A 26,774-nucleotide genomic window follows, 5' to 3' on the forward strand; every position below is an offset into this window, starting at 1 on the left:
CAGTTATTGACATGCATTTCTCAGTAATTTTTAGAAGTTGTTTTTTTTCTTCATTTCAATCAACTACTAACATTTTGAATTTGATCAACAATCAAACAACATTTAATACAGCTGCTTTTTAAAAATAAATGGCAGCCGATCTGTTTCTAACCAGCACAAATCCAGCTTTTTTTTCTCACACATTCCCAATGCCCACAATTAATCTGACTTTTTCAAAAAAATTGTGCTCAAGCTTCTCACTAAAAAGACGGAGCACGTCATTCTGGTTCTAAAGTCATTACACTGTAACTCAGAGAATAGACTTTAAAATACTGTACATTTATAAATCATTGAACGGTTTATAATGCATTAAAGATCTGCTGTTGTTGTATCAACCTTCCAGACCGCTCAGGTGTTCTGGTTCTGGTTCTGCTCTGCATCCCAAACACTGACAACTTCCAGAAAATTGTGTAACAGCTGAAACACTGAGTTGAACGCGGACTAAAAACTTAGAGCTGCTTTTGAATCATAATTAAAGAAACACAAACCAACAATTGATGTGTAAATGATGGGACTTGGAAAAATTTAACGCTTTAGTTGTTTTTTTTGTGTGTTTTTATGGTGTAAAGCACTTTGAAATGCCTTGTTGCTGAAATGAGCTGCACAAATAACATTTGATTTGATTTGAGAAGAATGTCTTTTGTCACACATGTAATTGTTTCTGTGGAAGTGAAAGTGTCACTTCAAAGCCTTTGAATAACTTCTCCAAAAATATTTTTTTCTGATTTAAAATTCACGTTGAGTCTCGAGGCGCAACATTAAAAAAACAAAAAAAAAAACTATTATTCTCCCATTATATTATTATTGTCAGATAGAGCAATTCTTTCTGGAACACTCTAAGCAAAGTTAATAAAAAATGGTCTGATATGTTTACAGGCCACATAAAGTGGTAGTTTTTGGATTTACTACATTTTACAGGAAAAAAAAAAGTTCTAATCGGAGCCTGCGAAGGAACATCTAATAGATTTCATTGACTATTTGATTGATCAAATATTGACAGCAATAGGTCTTCTTGTTCCAAGTGGCACATCAATATCACAGTGGTAGTTCTGCTAAAACAGATTGCGATGGGGTAGAAAGTGTGTGATATGATCAGATGCCAACTGACACTTGATGTTTTTTATGTTTTTCACAGAGCGAGCTCCTTTGAATCTTAAGAGCACATAGTCTCCTTGGAGACAAGATGGCGTCCCACAACACTTTACGCAGCTACTCCATCATCCCCTGTTTCATCTTTGTGGAGGTAAGAAGCTGTGTGTGGGTGCAAGTGATGAGTCCAAAGTATAAGATTCCTAGAAATGTGGTCATGTAGATGCATCGAGGATTCATGATGAGCTGTAGCAGACTTTCAGGAATCGACATAAGGTTCACATTTACTATTGGGTTAGGTGGAAAACCTGCTGCAAAATTTGTTATTTTTGTTGTGTTTAAAGGAGGGTTGGAGTCTGACTTTTTGCATTAGATAGTTGAGCACGATTACAGTGATACTGATTTTTATTTATTTTTTTATTAGCTTGTGTCATGATAGATCACAAAATGCACTTTAAGCTACTTGGAAACTCTTGTGATTTGTTTCAAAATGTTATTTAAAGTTTAAAGCAGAATATGTCTATGTCTAAATTCTGTCTCAGTAGTCCTGCAGTATTTCCTTTTTTGGTTTTTCAAAATAAAACAGGTCCTTGTTAATACTGATCATCTTTATTTCACTGTTGGCCATTAAAAACTGTAATTGCTTTATCCCAACTCTCTAGTGATACAGAAACGATATGTATGCATGAGTGAGGATTTATGTGACTGCAAATGACCTTTTTTTAGGAGAATTATGCACAACTTACCAGAGCCTAAATCAGTAGAGGAAGTGGAGAGTGTGTGTGTGTGTGTGTGTGCGTGTGTGTGTGTGTGTGTGTGTGTGTATGTGTATGTGTGTGTGTGTGTGTGAGAGGGAGAGCTCTGCAGCCTATCCATATTTAATTATGGTGTCAGCTGAAAGTCCTTAATCAGAGAGATGTCTCGGGACACTTGGCTTTCTTCTCCCCTTTCTTTTAATATTATGCTCTCAATTGCACTCATTTGGCCCCTCATAAATGTATTCAGTTTTTGCTTTTCTGTTACACTTACACGTTTGGAATATCAAACAGACCTAAATATCAGACAGTCGCAGCCTCTTTAAATACAAATGTAATTTATTAATGCTGTTTTAAGAAACAACAGGTCTTTGTGGATGCTTCACAGCGTTTTGATTTGATCTTGCTCCTGCTTAAAGTGGTTCTTTCCTGCTATCCTGCGTTGAATTAGTGCTTAGCTGTTACCAGGGTTTAGAACCAGAGTTAGGACTCTGTTGTAAAAACAAAGAATTGGCACTAAGTCGAATTTATTTGCCATATAAAACTTGCTTGATCTGAAAAACTTCAGCATCAAAATCATCAAACAGAAGATACTTGTAGGGAAGATAAATAGTTTTTTATTAGGCTTTTTCAGTCATTATTTCACTTTTGAGCGATTCTTACTTGCATCCCATTATTATTATTATTATTTTATCCATTATGTTGGGTTTTTTTTTATGTTTTTTTTTTTTCATCTGAAACTAAAAAGTAAAAAAGAAAAATCTTACCACAAAATATGTTGGAATGGCAAGGGAAATATATATTTTTTCCATTAATAAGACAAATGTTTAATATTTTATTTTGCTTCATGGCATTTCTTTTATGGCATCATCCTCTTTTGCTGTGCAATGTGATAATTTTCCAGTGTCATGGCTAGAACCTGACATTAAATGTTTAATTGGGCTTTGCTAATTATGGCTTTGCAGTTGGTTTACTGATGTGTCACTGGGAAGGAGTTGAAGGAAAACCCTAATTACATTGTTGATGTATAAACACATTTCTGTTTAATGCTGCCAACTGCGTGTACGGGGGGTTCAGACGGATATGATGCTGAATCTCTCCAACAGATCGACTTCACTGCTTGATAAGAGGGGAACTAAATATTGATTGCAGCCATAAAGGTCATTTTTGATGTTGTTCCGGGACTAGAGTGCTCATATCCTTGCTTTTAAACCTATAATTGGGTTTCTTTCACTGTTGTTTTAATCTAGGTGTTGATTTTTATCTATTTATTTTTTTAATTAGAAATTCATGTCAATGTCTGGCGTCGATTACCTACGTTACTCATACGATTATTTTAGGAGAAGACAAGCTTGTCTAATTTGTTTGATTAAAAACAACACGGAGCTATGCAGTTCCATCTACCACAGTGATTTCTGTTTCATGGGAATTCTAAGCTCCTTACTTCATGTCGCCAAATAAGTAAAAAGCTATTAAACGGCTTTTCACTCAAACTCCTCCAAGACTAATAATGAATACTTTATGGGAAGGCATTTTATGAGATTTTAAACCTTAGTTTGTAGAAAATGAAGGTATTTGAAGAATGTTTGGCTATAAAAAAAGAAATGAAAACCAGGGATTTTGTGAGCAGGTTCTGTTAAATTGCTCTCAATGGCCCTTTTTATTGGGTACAATTACTTTCTAATACAAATAGCAAAGCAGCTAGTCACACAGCAGCTTACTGGCTTTTAGACAACTTGCTGCATTTAAAAAAGGAGCAACAGAACGGGAGAAGAAAGGGCTTGGGCATGTTATGAATGCCTTGTTTACATCAGAAAAAATTCAAACTGTAGTAGAAGCATAAAGTTAATTAGATATTTTAACGATTTCAGATAATTGATTTAGCTTCAGGTTAAAAAATCTTCCATTGTTTCTGAAAAGCATCTTCTGTGCTGCAGGCATCAAAGAGGACAAGAACAGTTAAACTTTATGCTCTATATCATTAATATACACATCCACAAGATGGTGGATCAAAACTCTTCTGACTCATCAAAAGGCACACCTGAACACAATAATGTAGAATTGGACTGAAAGTCGTTCTGCTGCTGTGAAAGTACTTTGCTGCTCAGCAGGAAGGCCGACCCTCTCAGGTAACATAACTGCATGCATTTGTAGATTATAATGGAAGGAATCACATACTGCGTAATTAGTCTTTTACATTAGTGTACTATTGTAACAGTATTGTAAAAGTTGCATTATTATTTCAAACATTATATAGTTGCTTAACAAATAGAGATATTGTTGGTCATTTGTACTTGAGAGGACATTTTAGGGCTCTACTTAATGTCATTGGATCTAAACACATGAAGATCTGTTTTTAACGACCCCCTGTTCTCCATGTTATTATTCTGCTGTTGTAGGTCTGTGTCTATATCTGCTTTCTATATTTTTTCAGGATTTTCCAGCTTTTATTGGTTCAAGTCTCTGTAATATTCATCATCTTCCTTTAACTCCACAGCTAAAGCTCGTTCCTTTCCCAAGCTTAACTATATTTAAAAAAAATATATTTCAATTCAATTGTCTCTCATTTTCCTCTTTCTGTTTGTGCTTCCCTGCTTGCTTGTGTCTTTGTCCTGCCTATTCTCCCTCCTTCCTCCTCACCCTGCCTGTCACAAACAGAAGAAGGCAGAAGGATGCTTCTGTCACATGACCGAAAGAAAACACCCTGATTGGATACGGCAATGAACATGTAGCTCCGTGCCAGGGGCTGTGCGACATAAAAGATGGTTATTCTTGAACATGCCACTTGTGGCACTTTTTCATCTGTTAGTTAAAATCCTGATTATAATTTGCTTCCATGACGTTCTGCTGCAACGAAGAAACTCACACTGTCAGATAGAAAGCTACAGTGTTGCTAAAAAAGAGAAAAGTGTTTGCTAGGAAGCTGGGACACAGGGGATAAGAAGCAAGGATGAGACAGAGTGGAAGGGGGAAGAATAAACGGGAAGGAAGTGAAACATCGCTTATTTGACATGAATAAAGGCAGATCTCAAAAGGCAATCTGTAGAGACTGAGGCGAAAACGGATATGCTCTGCATGAAGTTACATAATGCGCAAAGCTGCAGGCACACATTTAGTTAAAAACGGGTCAAAGTAGACTCGTCAGATTTCTGATAAAAAACAAAAGCCTTAAAGCAGCATCTTAAAACAGCATTACATTGTCGGTGATATACAACGCCTATGAAAAAATACTCACCACCTGGGATGTGTTTCTTTTTTTTATCCCCTTTATAAATCAAACATGATGGACAAAATTTAGATTTTTTTTTGACAAAATATTGCAAAAAACCCCTCTTCAATGGAAAATTAAAAATCTTTCTGTAAAATAACAAGTAACTGTCACTGCATCCAAAGGTGCCTCAACTAAATGCTGACTTGAAGTGGGTGAATATTTATGCAATCACTTATTTTATGTTAAATATTTTTATTTGTCACTATTTTGTAGAAATCTGTTTTCACTTTAATATTTTGTTAACTCTCTTTGTCAAATTTGTACTTTTATAATTTATCTATAAAAGCAATAAAAAGGGTAAAGCAGCCAAGGAGGTGAGCACTTTTAATAGGCACTTTAGGCTTCTGAACTCTTTAAAAAAAATTGTAATATTCTTTTATCTTGCTCAGCATTTCATTTTCCAGCAAGTGAAATCACCGTGTCTGTCGTCTCCAAAGCAAGGAAACGGACAACAATAATTCACAGGATCTGATGTTTTATTTATTTTATTTTTTTATCATTTATTTTATGGTGGCACTGCTAAGCAGTGGGATTTAGCATCAGGTAACTGCATTCTGGATGCGTACTGATCAGCAAATGGGCTAATTAAAGCTGATGGTTTGGACAGGAAACGCAGCAGTGACTGCAAGTGGAGAGTTTCTGCTTCCTTTCAATAAAAATCTGCTGTCAGCACAAGCTGCTGTACTTCAAATTAGTTGTGAAATCATCTGAAGCCTAAAACATCCCATAATTGTCTTATGTAAAGGAATATGGTACATGGCGTCCAAGAATAGAGAATTCAATTTAATATAAAAAAAAAAGAGAAAAAAAAAAACTTTATTCCACTAGCCGTACTTTGCAAACAGACTTTGCTTTTTGTTAATGGTTTAAAAATAATACCTTAATCATTGTTCATTTTAATGGTGCTGATTTATAACATGGTAGAGAGCATTAGAATGAAAGTAAATTTAGCAAAAGCTGGGGAAAATACGAAAGAATAGTGAGCTCTCATGTTGCTTCAGTTCGACATCAAAACTGTAACGTCAGGCTCTGTAGTTGACAGGTTGGAGTCGGATGCCTATTTCTGTCAGCATCTCCTCTGGTCTGCTAACATAACTTGACAGTGAACTGAAAAACTGTGAGTTTGCGCAAGATTTATGTAAGATCTTTCTGTCTGACTTTATGACGTGAGGAAGTGACAACTCGGGTTAGATTTGTTTTATGCAAGTTATTAAAAGTAGGATAGAGCTGAGGGAGGACAATTTTGAAAACAAAAAGGGTTTGAAGATGAAAAGAAAGAAGGTAGGATAGTAATTGTGCTCAATTTTCAACTTTACTGACAGTCAGACTTCTAAATAATCCAGCATCAGAATCAATGCATGATTATTTGAGAGATTTTTTTATTTATTTTTTTTAGATAAATGTAAAAGTTGGGGCGGGGGGTGGGGATTGTAACTGAGGAATAAGTCGGAGTGTTCTTTACTACCATCATCCAAATAATATATAGGTAGAGAAACCCTCACAATGTTTCTCATACTCTGTTGGAAAAGAGTAAATAATTTCAAGCTTGTTTTGTGGTACAAAACCATAAATTTTCTTTGACGCTGCAAGCACTTAATTACCGACTCATTTATTAAAAGGATTATAATCACTGTCGAATTTGTTTTGATAACTCGCTAGTTAAAACACCTTATTATTATGATGTTTTATGATTAATAAATGCTTTTTGGAATTTAATGTTTTGTCCTGGATTCACCTTGTCCAGATACCTTGTGGTATTCTGTATGTCGAGGTGCATGTTTTACTCTGACATTTAAAGAATATCTGTGGAAACCGTTTTATGTCTGCCAGTGTTTTCGGTCTGCTGTTCACTTTGCTAATGCAGCATAGCGCGGGCTGAGGACCGAATTTAATAGACCTATAAGTCACACTTTAAGCTGCAGACAGACATTTGTTCAGGTGTAGAGCTGTCACATAAAACCAGCTCATGAAGACTGTACAGAAAAGCGAAAGCAGCCGCCAGGGATTAGACTGCACCTCTATTTTCAGTTCATTGGAGTTACCACACTTTGACATTTTTATCCAAAGGTAATTATAGCACTGACTCACGACCAAACGTGTTTTGTCACGGACTTGTTGACACGAGAACCGAAGAGTCGGTTGAAGCTGGGAAAACATAAATTGCTTTTCCCTCGTGGCCCATATTGGCAACTTGAAACAGCCTGATGATGCTTCTGATGTCTAGTGGCATTTTAGCAATATAGTGCAGAGAACATGGACAACAATAAAATGTAATGTGATCAGCATTGAAAAAAAAAAGACTTGAGTTTTGAGTCTCTGACTCTGACAGTCATCGTCTGGAATCAATCAAGCTGAAAATCAATTTTTGTCATCTGATGATTTTTGATTCATCTTCTATATTCTGTCTTCCAACTTGAAATTTTCCTGTTTTTATTGATTTATTTATTTTTGTTCCCCGTAGCCAGATGTTGCCGTTTCAAGTTAGATATAATTTTTCATTTAAAGCTCCATAATTTATAGTAAAACATTAGGTGAATTTTTTAAAAAGTGCCACAACATTCTTTACTTTATGTTTGTAGATCTCTTGCAATCTTTTGTCTGAGCCTTTTTAATATGTATTTCCCCTTAAGCCTGACACACTTCTGCGTCCCTGCAGTGCATTACATGACATTTTGGGAAGCAAAGGAATTTGCATTTTAAACTGTGAATAACAAGCATTTTTGCCCAGTTGGAGCTTATTTGCAAAGGTGTTCAAAATCATGAAAAACATCAAGATTATTTGTATTAATCTGACATTTAATTTGCTTGCTACTGTTAGCTGTGGGCACACTTGTGACATAGACTATGTGAATGCCTATTTTTTCCAAATAAGCATCTTATTCATAGAGTGCAATGACATTTTTTCTGATTTTCAGAGCAATAGCTACCAATGTGATCTGTGTAAAATACTGCTCAACACACTGCATCATTTTTAAAGAAAATATGTTGTTACGAAGCCAAGATTTGCATAGACACACACAGATAAAGCATGCACCATACACACTCACACCTGGACAACACAACATAGCCATCTGTTAAGACTGGATGAGCCAATGCAACACTGTTGACCATCAACACAGGTTTTTTCAGAACCTCAACATTCCAGACGACTTCCTGCAGACTGTTACTATAAATTAACTTTAATTGAAATACTATATATATATATATATATATATATATATATATATATATATAAAGCAAAGACTTGACTCTAAACATATGTTTGTTGCAGAAATGTGCATAGTTTAAAGCAATCACAAGTTTGTTGTTGCTTTAAATGTTGCCGTTAATCATTTAAGATAAATTGGGTAAAAGGTTGTCAATTTACCTGAGCCGCTGATGGCACTTTGTCGTTGACTTTACAGCAATTCCTCATCATGAGCGAACAGGAAGAAGCTTAGAGTAAAGCCAGTTCAATTTGAGAAGCATCTGCCATGGTAGGAAAATGGGTTGAGATGACAGGAATGAAAAACTAATGTGGCTCAGTTCAGGAAACTGACGCAGCAAAAAAAAAAAAAAAAAAACCAGAAGCCCTGAGCCAGGGGTACTTTCTATGGGAAAGAAAACCGAAGGGAGTTCACATGATTAATGGCAGCCATAGCTCTGCTAATGAATCATCTCTGAAAAGAGACAGAATTTACTAGAAGCACCTGGCCATGCATACTTCTATGAAAAGACAAAAGCAGAGGAAGAACAAAAAGTTAAAAGCTGGTCTGTAGTGGACCCGTCCGACAACAGTTTGGGTTCCAGTTATTTCACTGCCACTTCCACATGTCCTTTATCAATATTTATACTAGTTACATGAATTTTGGGGAAATCATCTGAATACTTTTGGTAAATTTCAACAAAATCAGATGTCTGTCTTAATGACAGTGTAGTGACAGTGACACTTAGTGTTGGACAAAAGTACTACACACTGCTTTCTTGCTCATGCTTCCAGAATCACACAGACCTCTATTACTGCAATGTTTAAAATTGTAAATATGTCTTTTTTTCCCCAGCTGTCTGCATGCAACATCTTTTCTCTACATTTCTACAGTCCAGTGTACAGATTGTACTAAACTAGAATTAAATTCAACACCGTCACCGTGTATGCTTCTCTTCTTGCTTAACTTATGGAGTGCTTTTGGCAGCTCTATGGCATGAAATCGTCTCATCCATCCTGTTTGACGTTAACCCAAATGGCTTCTTCGATTGGCTAGAGTTGCAGCACATCATTGGATGAAAAGCACGACTGCGTGTGATTTTTTAGAAACCTCGCTGAAAGCCCCGCTGTGCAGCGCGGTGCATCTTCTGTTCCACTGCCGGTCCATTATTGGTGACTAAAGAAGCTATATATAAACAAAATATATTTATATAAATGAAAGATGCCTGCAGCTGCGTTTAGAAAAACACATCAAAAGGAGGCCAGAGACAAAAAGATGATGATAGTGGGATAAAAGGATGAGGGGGTGAGGGAGGGAAGTGGAAAGAGATGAAGATGGTGTGTGTGTGTGTGTGTGTGTGTGTGTGTGTGCGTGCGCGTGTGTGTGTGTGTGGGGTGGAAGGGGTTGGGGGCGGGGGGTTTGCATCACAAGAGTTAGCATGTGATCGAGGAAAAAAGGGGAGAGAGAGGAAGAAAGACGTACAATTTTAGAGGATTTATGTTGTTTTGATTCAAATCTGCTTTATTACCTCAGAGAGAAGAGAAGAGCGACGTTCAGGAAGCGGCCTCGAATAAAGAAAACGGATTCTTAACCTAAAAACTGTGTCAGACCAGCCTTAACTTGCAGTAAAAGCTAACAACTCCCTCTTTCACTTTTTTCTCCCGCTCCCTCCGTCCATCTGGCCCCGGCATGTTTTTTGTGCAGCTCGTCATCATGTCTGGCACCGTGCTCCTGGCCTACTACATGGAGTGCACGGACCTCTTCAGCGTGCACGTGCAGGGCTTCTTCTGTAACGACGCCGAGCTGATGAAGCCGTACCCCGGCACTGAGGAGTCCAGTTTCGTCCCTCCCCTCATCCTCTACTGCGTGGTCGCTGCTGCTCCCACTGTTATAGTGAGTAAAAATAAATAAATTCTACTAAAGTTGTCCTGTGAATAATTGTCATGATATATTTTGTTATATTTTGGATTACAGATTATATGCATGTGGTGCCTTGATTGTTTGTTTTACCACAAGTTCATGTTTTGGTTTTTAATACAATTAAATATTTTGACTATATCTTGTATTTAAAAAAAATACTTGCACATTTTATATTTTTATTAAAAGGTTGGTATTAATTGTGCTATTTTACAGCACAATCAGCTAACCATGTTACCTTCAGTTGTTATAAAAATGCTGTATATATTCAACATAACTTAAAAAGAAATTTGACTTCACAATTTGACGCCTTAAAACTGGACTCTGTCTCTTTAAGGAGCTCCTACTGTTTCCAACACTCCCCCTTCAGCACATCATCACAGTAATGCTTGTCAGTTATGCTGTTTACGACCCCTGCACTGAGATCTAGTTGGTATGATGAGCTCAGTAGACACACTGTTATGTTTTCTAATTGCTGCTGCCACTAGTCTAGAGGAACTGTGAGGAGAAGGTGAGGGGGTGGGGGTGTGCTCTGTGAGTTGGAAGCTCTGCTGGAGGCTGCAGCTCCAAGACGGAGCTTTGTGGACATAGGCAGTGCATTTAGGCACCCCTGGATGGTTGCCACGGGTGATTAAAGGATTTCTTGAACATACTTTAAAGAATCAAAGCAATACTCCGGTTCCGTTTTTGGTGCGATAATAACATCATAACATGACAAAAAGTTATAAAAAGTTGATTATACTTTAAGTGGTGTTTTTTTAAAAAACAATTTTCATGATATACATTTTTTTTTTTACTTTGATCACTTTCCCTCATTAATTTCTTTAACATCCTCCATTATTGTTTGTATGCCGTGAGATAACTACGTCATAGCTATGCTATGTATTTTATAGTCTAATATACACAGTTTAATCAACAGCTAAGCTTGATTTTCTTGAACACGTATAAAAAATCCCGTCACATTAGCCCGACAGCTCTCAGATGCTATGTATCTTGAAAGCATTCACCACTACTGCAGAATTAATGAAAATGTGACAAATCGATTAAATAATTCAGTAACCTACCTGCTTTACCTAATAGTAATACTTTTAACTATTAATAGCATTACTTATTTCCAAGTTATGCTCTGCTAAAATGATGACTTCCTAACTTCAGTATGCTGGGTACTTGAAAATGAGAGAGAAATTGAGCATATGCTAATTATGTAAACGTGTGTGACCATTTATTAATGACAGAAGCTGGCTATCAATAGACTGTCTGCTATTCGTAGATATAAAGAAAATAAAAAAAAATGGGATGGTAGCATCACAGCAAAACCCCCATTCCAACACAATGGAGCATTGTGAATTTTGCATACTTGATCCCAGTTCTCATGCACTGTTCTGAACAGCAGTGTATCCAAATTGACACACACATTTCAAAGACATGTCTGGACTTGGTGTTTTCCCAATTCTCCTTTCCTTTCCCATGTTTTTGACCTACGGAACACATGACTTTCAGTACACTAGAAAATATAGGAAAATAGAAAGCAGTGCAACAAGTACAACGCTGTTTCTTTAAAGGTCAGCAGATATTGAAAGTAATTTTAAAATATAAAATAAAAATTATAAAGCTAGCATTTTAACCTATGCAAATCTGTCTCTACCCTGTTGTGAAACCATTCGTCATAAAATAAGAAGAAAATAAATTTCTCTAGCCTGGTCATATCCTGAAGTTTGGGCCTGATCTTTATTTTGAGCATAACATTTGCTGGTAATTGCAGTAGTGAAGTGTAAAGCGTTACTCTAACAAACACTCCCACTGGGCCTTTTTGCTGAGTTTCTTTCAGCTATTGCACATTCCTCTTCCTTGGCAGCTTTGGACTACTTTCCGTCATTTAGTAATTGCAAATCTTAGGAAACGCAGATCCCACGTAGAGTTTTTGATCTTCAGGCCACCTACATTTGATCTCTATCAGCTTCATCTAGCTCGGCTTATGGTAACTGAATGATGCATGACTTTTTACTTCCGCTTCACCTCATGACCACAGTCCACTGCAGCCACAGCATCGATGGTAGCTGCAGTGGACTAATATTATAAATTAGTAAGTGGGTCAGAATTTTCTCCAGCTAATTACAGAAAAGAACGTTTTGGTCCCTAAAATCCAAAGATTGAGATTAGCGTTGAACTTGATTCAGTGAGGCTACAGAAAACAAACCAACACATCATTATAGACTGACTTTTGTCTTTAATTAAAGAATGTTTCTTGCAAAAGAGGATACCAAGAATTCTAGTACATGATTTTATTTTTAGATTGTTGTAAAAGTGTCTTTGATCACTCAGATCATGAGAGATCTGTTTACTCAGGAATAAACCTAAGCAAGGGGATGAAGCATTTCTTTAAAATGCTCGTTGGTTCAACAATCTAGAACCAACTCTGAAAACCTGAGATATGTAGAAACCATTTGTTTTCTTTAAATCTGTGGTTTTAAATAAATGTTAAATGTTGTGCACCTACTTTGAATTTGCCTGTTCATATTTTACAGAGTTCTTACCTCATTAATTATTTTTTTGAAAGCATTTCAAATGACTTTTTGCATGGATGGCGTTTACAAATACACTTACCTTGAAACGTTGAGCTGTAGCGACTCCAGTGCAGCCATCTTTATCAATGTGCTCAGCGTCTTTCGGTCATTAGCGATGATGCTGCTTCCTCAACCGATCGTTGCACAGGACAATTAATGTGGTATCTGGCAGCAAATGCTTATAATCTAAGTCTTTCTCAAGCAAGATGACCTCTTCTACTTGTTTTTCTTCTAATTTTCGTCTATTATTTTTGTTTCCATTCCATGCTGAATGATGCCCCCTTTATATTTTTGTGTTCATTTTCTTGTTGATCTTGACACTTGTAATTATTAATGTTGCCAATCTTTTCCCATGTCAAATGACTATTGGTTAAAAATACCACTTGTGAAGTTTGCAGCAGATAACCACCAGGTGGCAGTGTTGCTCCATTCTTACACTTTAATCCAGACATCATGACTGGATTTCTGTTCATTATTAAAACAAACCATAATATGTTTTTTATTTTCTTTTTTGCATGATTTATTTCTCTAATTTTAAAGTGATATGCATGTGAAGTTATGTTAGTCAAAACAGACCACATACATTTGCATTAGTGTGCTATGCAAGTGTATTAACATTGTTTAAACTGGTCTCAATATTAAGCTTGATATGGATTTGAAAAGTTTTTTTCAATGAGGTTGTTTATCTAAAATATATTAATTACTATAAAGGAATAAGAACACATTTTCACTTTTTATTTCAGTTCATCAATGTCGATTTTGGGATTAAAATAAGTCAGATTTTTGTGCATTTAATACATGTTTAATGTACCATGAAAGTAAAAAATAAAATAAAAACACCCACACGTTGTTACGATAAGTAGAGATCAATTGTGAAACAGATTGCACTGTTTATTCTCGCTCCGTCGTTTTAGCTCTGACACAACCAAGCATACAACTTTTCAAAAATTGGTGCAGATCAACAAAGAGTGAAGACTGAATGAGGTAACTCCTTGGGTCAGCTTGGCAATTTAACGGAAATCGGAAGAATTATATATCCGGCTGGCAATAGTGTGCTGTATGTGGTGGTGGTATGTGAAGCGTAGCCACTTTATTTTCTGTGAAGAAAATAATTGTTTGTGTGTCACTGATATGAGGAGCTTCTTCAGCACCCTTGGGCTTACTTCAGAGACTCTGTTTAGGATTTAGTTTTTTGTTGTTGTTATGTTTTGTTTTTTTCAAGAAAATACTTTTTTTTTTTTTGCTCAATACATTTCTATTGAAGAGTAAAAAATTTTTTTTTCTTCATTTAAATATTTATAAGTAACCTTTCTGCTAATAGTGCAGTTTAAAAGTCTTTAAAAAGCCCTGAAAGATGTTAACGTCTGTACGTATGACATTCAGACGGTGCAGAAAGCTTGAAAAAACATTCTGTCATTTCTACAAAACTGTATAAACAGCTTTTCAAAAAGAAGAGTTTTGTTAAAATTTTCTATCCAATACTATTTTTTTCATTAATCTGATAATTTAAAGCCTAGCAAGGAAAGATGAACATGATGAGCGTTTAGTTGTACAGTTTCCTTATCTCAGGTTTCACCTCTTGCTCAGCAGACGTCCGCCGCACTCATTTCAAAGTATCAAGAAGCACTTACTCATGGTTGTAATTGTTAAAGCTGTCTGATTCCTAGACACACACCACCTGTTCTTTTACAATAAGATATTACAGTCCATATGCTTCTTTGTGTGTTGACCGTTTATAATTGCTCATTGTCATTATGCGTTTGATGCTTTAAGTGCTGCTATGGATGTGCTTCTCTAATGTGCCATTGCAATCCTTGTGCCACAAATAAAAAGCGTCGCATTGCTTGAGTTTTCTGCCTAAAGCTAAGTGTTACTATGAGTCAGCACTCCACAATGCATCACGTATTGATCCTCTCAGATAGTTTTCATCCGTGTCACAGTTCCTTTTTTGTTTTGCTCTGAAAGTGAATCTGTTTCTGGTTTTAAATAAAAATTCGTTAGTATTCTGAATCTTCTTACTACTGATTTTCTATCATTTTATTTTACACTTCTGTCATCCTTCCCTGCCATTTTTATGAAAAGGTCCCTCAGCCATGTGTGAATACCCTAAACCTTTTAACTTTTTAAGTTGTGCCCTCTGTGTGTAATAGTGGCGTATATATTGAACCTGAGGCTGTACATTTAAATTAGTTTCCACTTGTCTTACAAAACAAAGAAGCAGCCAATAAAAATGAACAACGACAGGGCTGAGATGCCAGCCAATTAGTACAGACGCAGTAATTTAAGCAGAATTTTCCACATGGCTGGACCGTCGAGGATCTGTGGAGGTTACATAGGTCGAATTCAAGCAGTAGTCTATAAACTTGTTCAGTCGTGAAGAAGTGTCTGAAGCTCAGTCCAGTCCCCTTCGGTGCCAAGACAATGATGGATAGAACGGTGTTGTTCGTGGAAAAAATGCAGTTCCAGCAGAAACACAGTTGAAATTTTCGAGAAAGCAGTGATCCCATGACAGCCTGTTGGAGTTTCGTAAGAAACCCCCCCCCCCCCAAAAAAAACATATCCCAGCATGGGAATCGCAGTGACAGTTTATTACTTTTTAATCCTTGCCTATTTTTGGAAAATAAATTCAGTGTATTTTTCTGAATACTCTTTTCATACCTGAATCAACTGACTTACAGCATATTTTGACATGTTTTCCCCCCTCATGCAATGTAACAAAATGTAAACAAGTCTTTAATATTCCCAAAAGTATTCCTATGGTGGATTATTGAAAAAGATATAAATAATTTTTGGCACAACAGGTTTTGATCAAATGTAAATAAAATTATTTAAGCTCATATCTTTTTTTTCAAAGCTGATCTATGCAATTTGATTTATTACTTTATTTGAATAAAAATAATTTTAAATCTAAATCTCCAAATGGTATGAAACATTTTGGGCTTAACTAATCAAATTAGCTGTAAACCGCAGTAATTTGTCAGCAGAAATTCAACTCAGAGTGCGTCTCCAAAAGATTAAGCAAAGTGAACTGCTTTTTATTTTTACGCATGTATTACATTAAGAGTTTCTATGTTTAAAATTAATGAATTAGCAACTAATTGGATTTATTGTGGATTTCACTAATTTTGACAAGTAGAGCTCCTTACTATATCTAATTAATATTGCTTTGCTAACTAGGTCATTTGACATGTTGTTTTTCTATGATAAATGCATCTTTACATGTTTTCTAGCATATATTTAGCGTCAGTATGTCAAAAATACATACTTTAATTATTACTAATTAACCCTAGAGATGTATCTAAAGAATGGATACACAACTTATCACAATCCTTGAAACTGAAGAATTAACTGCAGGCTCTTTTTAACGTTGGAGCTGAATTTGAAATGCCAGAGTTGAAACAGGCGGTGAGTAAAAGCTTCTCGTCTTCGGTGGGCTGAAGGCAAAAGTTCTGCACAGGAAACGGACAAACTACATTTGTATCCTGCAAACTGAATTCAGCAGAGAAATTTTATCGCATTAAACGTTTCGCAGCCTTAAAATACTGCACACTAAAATTCTGTATATTTTCATTTATTTATTTATTTTTTTACTACAAAGATGCTGTTTAACCTCTTCAGTTTCTGCTCAAACATCATTGTGTCAGTTGAACTCCGAGTTGTTCCTTGGCGTCTGAACCGATTCGTGCCGATGGTCGTTTTCAGTCAGTTTCCATGACATTTCTGGAAAGGGAAGGGGAGTTAACATTGGCTGTAACAATGCAGTCATGCATTAGTACCTAACCTTTACAGTAGGGAAGCAGACTCCAGTGATACAGATACTTTAAGGCAAGATGTGGCTGTTTGGAAATGTTAACGTCACCAGCTGGAAATAACAAACTCGTGTGCCAACTATGAAGCACTAAAATGCTTAGAGGACGATTCTGCTGAAGTTGTTGTTGGTGCTTTTTTGTTAACTCTCAACTAATGCAGAATCATAAATGTAATCAGTTTCTTTTCTTTCTTTTCTTTTGAGTCATAACATGACTGCATCATGTAGGCTTGGGAATATTTTTATGTACAATTCGCAAGAAGTGTTTCTGTCTTTTAAACTTTTCCGTAATTTACTATCTTGCAACCATAGATTTCCCTGGATTGTGTTCGCATCTGATGTGACAGATCAATGCAGAATAGCACATATTTGTGCAAAGGCAAATATGAAATTATACATAAACTTTTCCCTCTCTACTTCAAAACCCCTAAATAAAATCCAGTCCCCCATATGTGCTCTAAAAGTCACAGCTTTATACTAAGGAGTTGGTATAAATCAGTGGTGTGAAAACCTAAATCCAACTTGCCAAACTTGATTTAAAAACACTCTGTCCAGAAATAAACTATGAGTTATTTTCCAGGAGGAGCAAAATGTTCAGCTTCTATGTTTCCAAACTTACAAAGTAACTCATAAGAACTGAAGCTGTAATAAAAGCAAAATGTGGTTCTAAAAAGTATGGACAATGAGAGGGACTGAACAGAAATGCAGCTTCATACTTGCACAAATTTCATTTATTAAATATCTTGAAAACCATATTTAATTTTCCAGTTGTCCATTACTTTGTGTTGACCTAATAAAACCCAATGAAATTTGCCTTTGCTTGGCATTGAAATGTAAAAAGTCCAAAGCACTCTAAATTTTTAGGGGTGTTTTTACTTATTTATTTTTACCAGCATTCACACATCATTTCTTCCCTGCAGATGGAAGAAAACACTCACAAGACAGAGAGGCGGAAAAAAACAAAAAATGCAAGTGTCCTGCGGCGCCAAACAAACTCTTTTGGAAAACAAACAAATAACATAGCAAGGCTCCAAATTTTGAGCTAATATGTAATAACTGCGTCCACAGCCTCCTTTTAAAACACACATCTATTCTGTAACGGCGTGCACCACCCCAGGCGGCATTCAGCAAGTTCCATTTTGTGTGTCCAGCAGCAGTTTCTCCATTAGACCTGATGTAATGTCCACTCCATAATGGACCTGAAGAAAGGCTGCGTTGGAACTCGCTCGTTTATGAACACAGACCAAACCGGGACAAAATGTCCCGATGATTTTTTATAGTATGCCAAGAGTTTTTGCTCTTTGTTTCGCCTCGTTTGTGTCCTTTCTGTTTGCCTCTTGACCTCTGAGTCTCTGTTTCCTTCCTCTGGCTGTTTTCTAAACTCATGCAGATCTTCATCGGGGAAGTGTCCATGTACGTGATGAAATCAACAAGGGAAGCTCTCCTTGCCCAGGAGAAAACGATAGTCACAGGAGACTGTTGTTACCTCAACCCGCTCATTCGCCGCATCATACGCTTTATAGGTAAGAGCATCGGCACGTCTCGCTGTCCGAGTCCATTCGTGTCGAGGGCTAGCGGACGGCTTCTGCACGTGTTCTTGTTCAGCGAACTTTACTCGTACAAATACATTCAGTTTGGAAGTAAAGCATTGCAATTAAGATGCATCAGATTTGGAAAAAAGTACAACTATGAACAGTTCCTTGCAAAACCCTTAACCTTGTCTTAAAAGTGTTCAGCTTTTAAAGGGAATAATTAATTTACCTGAAACAAGTGTCAGGTTATAGTGATGCAATTATGGATAAAAAACTGATTTACCTCAAGGCTACTGGCTTTATTCTCTTATTTCTTTTTTACTTGAATACTTTTATTAAAAAAATAAAATAAATTACACATAGCAAAACCTCAGCTAAAGTTATGCCTGTTACTCGTGCAACTTTTTCTACCACAGTTTTTCCTCCCACATAACTTTCCATTGATATGTTTGGATACTGCACTCTCTCTATTGGACAACTTGCAACATCAGCACTCTCTCCCATGATTTGGTAGCAATGTTTTTGTATTAAAAAAAATCAATCTTTTTTTAGGGTATTGGGTTTGTGTAATATTCAGTTTACAAAAAACAATTAAAAGAATTTGGGGAATTTTTCTACAATAATGCAAATAAAAACCTGAAGCATCTTTCTGGACGAGTTTCAATTCCAAATCAAATTACCAAATTAAAATGCTTTCCAGTTATATTTTCATTAATATACTTCTCCCTATATGTACCTGAAGAAAAAGTAAATACTAGTTCAAATATTGTCAGTATTTAAAAAAAGCAAATTATGAGAAATACTCATTATTATTATCTAAATAGTTGCGGCTAACGTGTACACAACTATCTAGCTTTGAGCTGCTTTTTGCATCTTTAACAATAATTAGTTTCAATAAATGAATCTCTCTCCACTGTTAAATTTTCTGTATTTCAGCTCAAAGATTTCGCAAAACTCTGCCAAGTGATTGGGGATCTTTTGGATTTTCCTTGTGCTTTTCAAACCATATTTCTCGCCCTTTAAATAACACCCCTTCAATTAGCTAGCCAGTTCTGAAACAATCTCCAGACAGGTGACTTAAATTATACTTCCGTCTTTTTTATTGAGTAATTTCTCCGATTTAAAGGCTCGCTGAGGCTTTTCGGCTCCTATTCTCCACCCCTCCCATGTGCTCCCTTCTCGCGCTAATCCCCCTTCTCTGTTTCCCCCGATGCCCTTCACACAGTCCCCCGTTCCCCTCGCAGACACCCCCTTCACACACTCATACACATGCGCTGAGCCGCCACCCTACACCCAAAGCCTGGATGACAATACAAAGGACAGTAATTTCATGGCTAAGCAGGCTAGATAATCAGCAGCCATATTTCACAGCAAACGGAAAGCAGACACAGACACTGGTCAGGGTTGGTGGGCTGAAAGTGTCGGTGCAATCATTCATATTAAATCCTGATTTTTTTATTTTTTTCCCCCCCTTCTGTCTCTGTTTTCTTCTCTGCTCCATTCTCACTTTTCCTTTCTGCTAATAGAACATATTTCTTCTCTCTCTCTCTCTATTTGTATGATGCATTTGTAAATGCTGATGGCTAGATTAAAATAAATGCCCCGTCTGTGTTTGATCACCTCCATATTGCACCTGTTAACCAGCAGAATGAGTATTTGCATTCACTGGTCCGCTTCAGTATTTCTTCATTCAGGAAACACTGCGGCGTATTCAGTGGAGCGATTACCCACATAATCCAAGTTCTCAATGAAAAAACTCCCCGCTGATACGTAGTCGCACCGATTTTTAAGAGAAGTAAGCCTGTGCATACAGTCTTAGTTGAGCTAATCTCTGTGCATTCTGAGGCGTCCTTGCCAAATAGATTAGTGTGAGTGGAGAACGTGTGTTAGAAAAAAAAAAAAAAACACCGTCTCACGAAGGTTACACAGGATTCCCAAACAGTCTGGAAAATTACAGAATTGAATTAAACTTCTTCCACACAGAAAAGACATTAAAACTGTTAAAACTATATAAAAATGTTAATATTTACAGACTTTACTATTACATATCCCATTAACTAAAAGTTCTGTTTGGTCCTACTGTTGTAGAAGCATCTGCGACTAAATTCAGCGCAAACTTTTGGATACAAATTCATAAAATTTAGGTGTAGAAAAGCGTGAAATGTAAATGCAAAAAATGCTAATGCTAGTAATGTTTTCCAGACCCTGATGTGCATTTGGAGCTCATCTGGTGGTTCTGCGGTTTGGTCGATTGGAGCCTAAATTAAGTCGAAACAAAACTGATGCAAATGCTGCTAAAGTTTGTTTGTTTAATTTTGTTTTTTAGTTCTGTGAAGTTTTAAGCAACTCATGTCTGTTCTCGTCTCCCAGGTGTGTTTGCATTCGGCCTGTTTGCCACAGACATCTTCGTCAATGCGGGCCAGGTAGTGACCGGCGGCCTCTCGCCCTACTTCCTGTCCGTCTGCAAGCCCAATTACACCGGCACAGAGTGTCGGTTCAATCACCAGTTTATCGTCAACGGAAACATTTGCACTGGGAATCCCGTCGTTGTGGAGAACGCACGCCGGTCGTTCCCGTCCAAGGACGCTTCGCTGAGTGTTTACTCTGCTGTGTACCTGACGGTAAGTAGGATGCGTCTGACCCTGTGGTTTTTACTCTGTGGGATCTTTTGAGTCAGCGGCAGCTGCGCCTCAGTTCATGCTTATTTCACCTGTATTTAATCCAAGCATTTTTTTTTGTTGTTGTTGTTGAAAACTAAGGTGGACATTTTTTCTGCTACGAGTTTAATTTGTGTGCATTGAACAAGCCTACAGAGATGCAACAAGGAGTTTTTTCTCACCATATATATATTAATAGAAAGCATTGGATAGTGCTTGCTTAGTAGGTGGTTTGGCACAGCTAAGGATCAATAGATAAGACCTTGATAATAGAGGAAGAAAAGCCAAAAGGTTCAAAGTGACAAAACACAGCAGCAAACTTTACTCTAAGTGTGTAATACTGCACCCTACAGAGTAACTTTACAATAAAAATGTAAAAATGTAAAACACTATCAAAATATTTTTATATACAAAAATGGCAACAGCTACTTTACCAGATTAAGTATAAACTGGGAATCAACCCCATTCATAATTATAACTGAAACTTGTGTATAATTTTTGAACTTTAGAAGAGATGTTTTCTAACTTCATGGTCAAAGGTCCAAATCTAATTGTAGTTGAGGTGAAAAGTCCAGAACTACCAGCAACGAGCAAATCTCAGTCATTAAGTTGGTTTAGTAGCATAAGAAATGGGTTGGATGCTCAACACGAATGGTTTGTGGATCTAAGCCAGTCTAATTTTCACCAGCATAGCAAGATGAGCCCTCAAGTTTTACTCATCATAATTGTTAATGACTGCAGTTAATATCAGCATGCTGGTTTCAGGTATCTGCAACAAAACAAAATCAATCTCAAATTTTTACTTTTTTTTTTGTAGCTGTAATGTAAACACACTTCTTTCATAAACTGCCTTTTTGCCATTTCTCCGGTCTAAAAGTTTTCAGTACATTGGCACTGGAAAGTTTAACACACTGCCATCAACATGGAGTAAAATCACAGACTTGCTAAGGAGCGCACTGTTTTCATTTCTCCATGTATGCATGGATAAAAAGACTGATTCTCAGCATGGCACCGTGCAAAGCAAACATTGACTGAACCTCAGATTTGTACCAGTTTGAGGCACATTTCTGATGTTTAAAATCAAAGCTTCCTAATTAATATTTAAATGTAACAAACAGTAAATCATCACCAGCACAACTCATTAAAAAACAATAAGTTCATGTAATTAGTTTGCATCTTATTGCATGTAATTAAAAAACATCTGAGCCTGGTTTCATTAAGCTTAATGCACATTTTGGTGAGAGTTGGTTGAAAGGAATTCGAAATCAAGAGCTGAACTTTAAGTCATCTTTGCATGATGTGCATGTTTCATAGAGGAACTAACTTGCTGTCAGGCGGTTTTACCCCAAGAAAGAGTCATCCAGGTCTCCGGTTTCTAAACCAGATACAAACTTATTGTGTTACAGGCAATCACCACTCTGATTCAGAAAACTTCACAACACACAATTTTTGCAATAAACAAGTAAAGTAATTGAGAATCTCAAGCACTCCACACCAAAGCAATATGAACATGACTGGTAAAAAGGACCAGCATGATGTGGAAAACATCGGTTTAGTTTTACACACAGAATTAATGCTTTCAATGTGCAACAAGTGCATTCTAGCATAAGGCGTCTCCTCATTTGGTATAAGGCATATTAGTCGTTGTTTGAATAAAAAACGTTTGAAATATTTTTGCTTTGAAATGAGTTTACTTCTAAAACATCGTCTTGCTTTTCTGAGCCAAGATCATCGACTCATTTGTGCCGTTATTTAATTCACTGAAAACTACCTTTTTAGCCCAGTCTTGTAATCTTACTCCCAGTTTAACAAAAGCTCTATGTTTTGAAACGGTTTAATTCATCTGATGCAAGGCTTCACATCTTCCCTTCACAGCTTTGTTTTGTCTGTCTTGAATTGGTGAAATGTTTGACGGCCCTGCTGTGGGAACGTCTTTCGAACTCTATACATCCGCCTCAGCAGAGGAGCATGGGCTTTCAACGTTCATTTGGAACAAAGACAAGTTCACAGTCTTTGAATCCTCTCCCTCGTTCCTAAATTTATTTCTTCGCCTCCAGATGTACATCACCAGCACAATCAAGACCAAGTCCAGCCGTCTGGCCAAACCTGTGCTCTGTCTGGGCACGCTCTGTTCGGCTTTCCTCACCGGCCTCAACCGAGTGTCCGAGTATCGAAACCACTGCTCTGATGTTGTGGCTGGATTTATACTGGGATCAGCCATCGCACTGTTTCTGGTAAGGGCTTAAAACACAAAACAGAAAAAAAACCATCAGCTGCAGGTAATTCCAAATGTTTTTACAACCCAAAAGCATTTTTTGCTGAAAATTATAGACTAACTTACTTCAGCATGATTGTGAAGTAGAGAGGAAAACGTGCTTGTTTTTGAAATGTTTAAAAAAAAAAAACAATTTGAAAGACATATCCTACTATTGCCATTACAGCAAAACATATTTTTCAGCTTGCAGATCTAGAAACGGAAATTTTGTCCGTCCTTCTGTGGAAAATATCCTAAATGCAGTCAGATTGGATCGTCGGTTAACCTTCCTCCTCAGGGTCAAATTTTTTTTTATTTTGTATTATATAAAAGGTTTTCCTCAAGTACTGCTTTAAATTTGACTGCGCTTAACTTCTGACCAGCCTCCTGGTATCATAGCCTCACAAAATCACAAAAATAATTATTATTTGGTGACTACAAATGATGTAATGCACAAATTTTTAGTTTTAAACAGTTGTGAAAACCAGGTTTTCCCCCCACTTTATAAGTATGTTTTGCTTGCCGTATCAAAAAAAGTTTCAGTAGTTGTATCGCTGCCAAAATGAGGTAAAATCTAGTGGTATTTGTAGCTTAATCAATTGAAGGAAAGTAGGAAAAAAAAAAGATTATTTTCAGAGCTGGATCCTGGCCACATTTTATAATTTTCTTTCAAAGCATATGTTATGATCAGAGTTTGGAACGCACACTGGCTGCAGTCGAAGTGCTGAATTCAGGCTTAATCGCACTTGATGATTAGTCAGAGGCTGCTTCTTTTAGCACTACAAATCCATTAATTCTGTGAATTTGTCATCACTTTCTTTCCACTGCAGCTTGTTTAGCCGTTTTTCATTGATTTCAGTGACAAGAGAAATAAAGATGATTTATCACGCGGGTAAGCTTCAACCTGTGCTCCGAGAGGGTTCAGACACGGCTAAGGTTGGACAGAAGGTTCTTGCTAAGGAGCCATTAGTTGATTGAAAGAGCAGAAGAAAGAAGAGAAAGTCCTGATGTTGCACCTGCATTTCCACTGAGATCAGCAGTTGCTCTTATTTCTAAAGAGCATGCTGGGGAAGAAATTCAAGACAAGGAGAGGGAGGAAAGTTGAGGTGGATATCAGCTTTAATTCACGGCTGTGTTTAAAATGTAAAATCCAAATCGATCACCAGTGATATGCTGTCAAGCAGCTTAGCTTCCACCTGAAATCATATTGACTTAGTGCAGGTTTTCTGCTTAAAGTTTAAATCACTTGGGAGTTAACACCTATAACCTATAAGATTTTATTTTATTTATTTATTTTTTTTTTGGGAGGTAGGGGGCAGTTGAGGTAGAATACTCCCTAAAGAGGAAGCAAGGTAAACGGATCCGGCAACAGCCTCAGAAGCCTCATTACTTGTAGGTTCCGCTTGGCCCTGAGGGGGGTCAGAGCAGGAAGAGGTGTGAGAAGCAGGCAAGGACACGGAGGAAGACTCTGAGGAGGAAAGGCGGGATTAATTTAGGTGCTCTGCTCTGGCCTGGTTGGTAATTTAGCTGAATTTACAGCCCCTGTGCCACGAGTTCAGAGAGAAACTACAGATGGTGTAATTGTGCTGCTGCTCAGCACCTTTCAATCTGCTTTCGTCCAGGGAGTTTCAGTGCTGAAGGTACTAATTTACTCTGACTTTAAAGAACAACTCCGGTTCGCAGGGACGTCGAAGAGAAGAAAACCACAACAACGCGTTCAAAGCAACCTCTCTCAGCGTCACAGACCGCAGCTGTGGCAATGAATGTGTTGAAAATGAAGTTCAGGCGCCTCAGAAACGTTCCAGAGAAATTGTCATTTGTTTTTCATGAATAATCATGTCATAGCTTTTGCTTCTTAGCTGCAAAAATCCTGTTGGCTTGGAAAATTCTATGACTCGAAATGAAAGAAAAAAAAGTTGAAGCTACTTTCTGGCCAACTTGATTTCTGTTTTTTGTTACAATAAAGCACTGTTCAAGTAAGAAATTGTGAAACTTTTGACAAATAACTGGATAATTTTGTCCGTCCCTGGTTATTATTATTATCACAATGTGTTTTTGTTCCAATACTACAACTTGTTTAGAATTACCAGAATGTTCAACTTTCCTGTTTTTATCATATGTACAGACATTCACATTTGACTACCCTTTTTAGTTATTAGTAATTATTTCTAATAAATATGTCTAGATTGTTGCAATCAGTTTGTGAAGAAAAAAATCTGAATATATTGCACATTAATTGCACACTTCAACTGTTCTTCCACTCTTTTTAAAAGCTATTTACCAGCATGTTTAATATATTCATTAGAAATATATAATTTGCTTGTATTTTCCTGACTTTTAAAATATATTTTTTCTTATGAACAATGCCAGTTAAAATAGTTTTATTTTATTTTTTCAAAAACAATAATGTTGATGCCGACTTTATCCAACATGTGCATATCACTCTTGAAAACTTATGCAAACTAAATTTAGGAAAGAGTCTGTATCATCTACCTTTTTTTTTAAGTATTAAAATGTGCAATTATTTGAAAATGTTTTTCTGTATCCTAAAAGCCAATACGTTATCGGAGCTACGATGTTATAAGCTATTTCACTGCTTTCATACCCTATAATGCTTTTGCTGCACGTTGAAATCCAAAAGCAGATCTTGGCTCACTGCCATGTTCACGACATTTTAAGTCATTTGTATCCAAGTCTTTTCTAAACCTCAACCCCTGATGCTTGTTGTTGTTCTACCTTCTACCATCTGTGATTTTCATGTCGGCAGCGTCCCCAGTGAGATATTTGGCCGAAATTTGGTTGCCTTTTTTTTTAAAATTATCATTACTTCTGCTTCTTTTCATGCACATAGCTCGCTCGCTGTATTACAGAGATTGTGTCATTTTGTTGAGTTACTTGTGTGTTTGTGTTATGTGCTCCGTCTGCCTTCCCGTTGAAGAAGAACTGAGCAGAGAGCAGAGGATGTTTCCAGCCAGTGCATTTTACGACGTTTCAAGGTTTAGTGCTGAGATTATAAAGCTGACGGCAAATTTTCTTCTGAACAGAAAGGGAATAATGCTGATGTTCGCTATTGAGTGAGTTAATACTGATGAAATGTAGTGCGTTTTAAATGTGCCGCGAGGAAAAATAAGTACCAGGTATCAAAAACAAATTACTCCATAAACAATGTATTATGAAGTGTTATTAGAAAAAATGGCACATGGAGTAATGAACACGCATATGCAAATTCAATACTGAATAAAAAATAATATTTTTAGTCAGTGAAAGGTTCAAGATGAGCATTCACATGCATTGCTTAGGTGGGATTTTAACATCATCCTCCCACACAAACTATATTCAAATCTTGACATTTTTGGGGGTTGTCTATTGGAACTGTAATTTACTGAAAATGTGTATAAAAAGATTTGTATCAAAGATGTCTAAATATATTTCTATGTATTGTTTGTTCAGCATATTGAGTTCCATCACCTAACTTTGCTGTTGATATGGTAATTTGGCTGTGATGTGCAGAACTGTCTTCCTCTAAACATGGCGTATTCAAAGGAAAAAAAGATGCATTTTGGTCCAAGATATTCTGCAAACTTAAAAAGCTCTATAGCTTTTTCTTACATGGTGAATGGAGGCTGTTGTGACTGACTGGATTAACTGGTTTTCATTGAAAAGCTGCACCTGCTGATTCCAGATCATTATCTGCTGATTTGTA

At 36.7% G+C, this 26,774-nt stretch overlaps 1 protein-coding gene across 3 annotated transcripts in view; it reads left to right on the forward strand.

Annotated features, from left to right (window-relative positions):
* plppr1 (phospholipid phosphatase related 1) overlaps nt 1-26,774 on the forward strand; it is a 73,191-nt gene that overhangs the window by 41,632 nt on the left and 4,785 nt on the right. For all 3 annotated transcript variants that reach the window (XM_081613197.1, XM_081613196.1, XM_081613195.1), the window contains 5 exons: nt 1,175-1,282; nt 10,044-10,232; nt 18,019-18,151; nt 20,531-20,781; nt 22,875-23,051. In XM_081613197.1, coding sequence (XP_081469323.1) covers nt 1,223-1,282; nt 10,044-10,232; nt 18,019-18,151; nt 20,531-20,781; nt 22,875-23,051 — 810 coding nt within the window. In that variant the 5' untranslated portion in view covers nt 1,175-1,222. The remainder of the gene's footprint in view (nt 1-1,174; nt 1,283-10,043; nt 10,233-18,018; nt 18,152-20,530; nt 20,782-22,874; nt 23,052-26,774) is intronic.

The sequence above is a fragment of the Poecilia reticulata genome, chromosome 12 (genome assembly GCF_904066995.2).
Source record: "Poecilia reticulata chromosome 12, P_reticulata-male-v2, whole genome shotgun sequence".
NCBI classification, from domain to species: domain Eukaryota; kingdom Metazoa; phylum Chordata; class Actinopteri; order Cyprinodontiformes; family Poeciliidae; genus Poecilia; species Poecilia reticulata.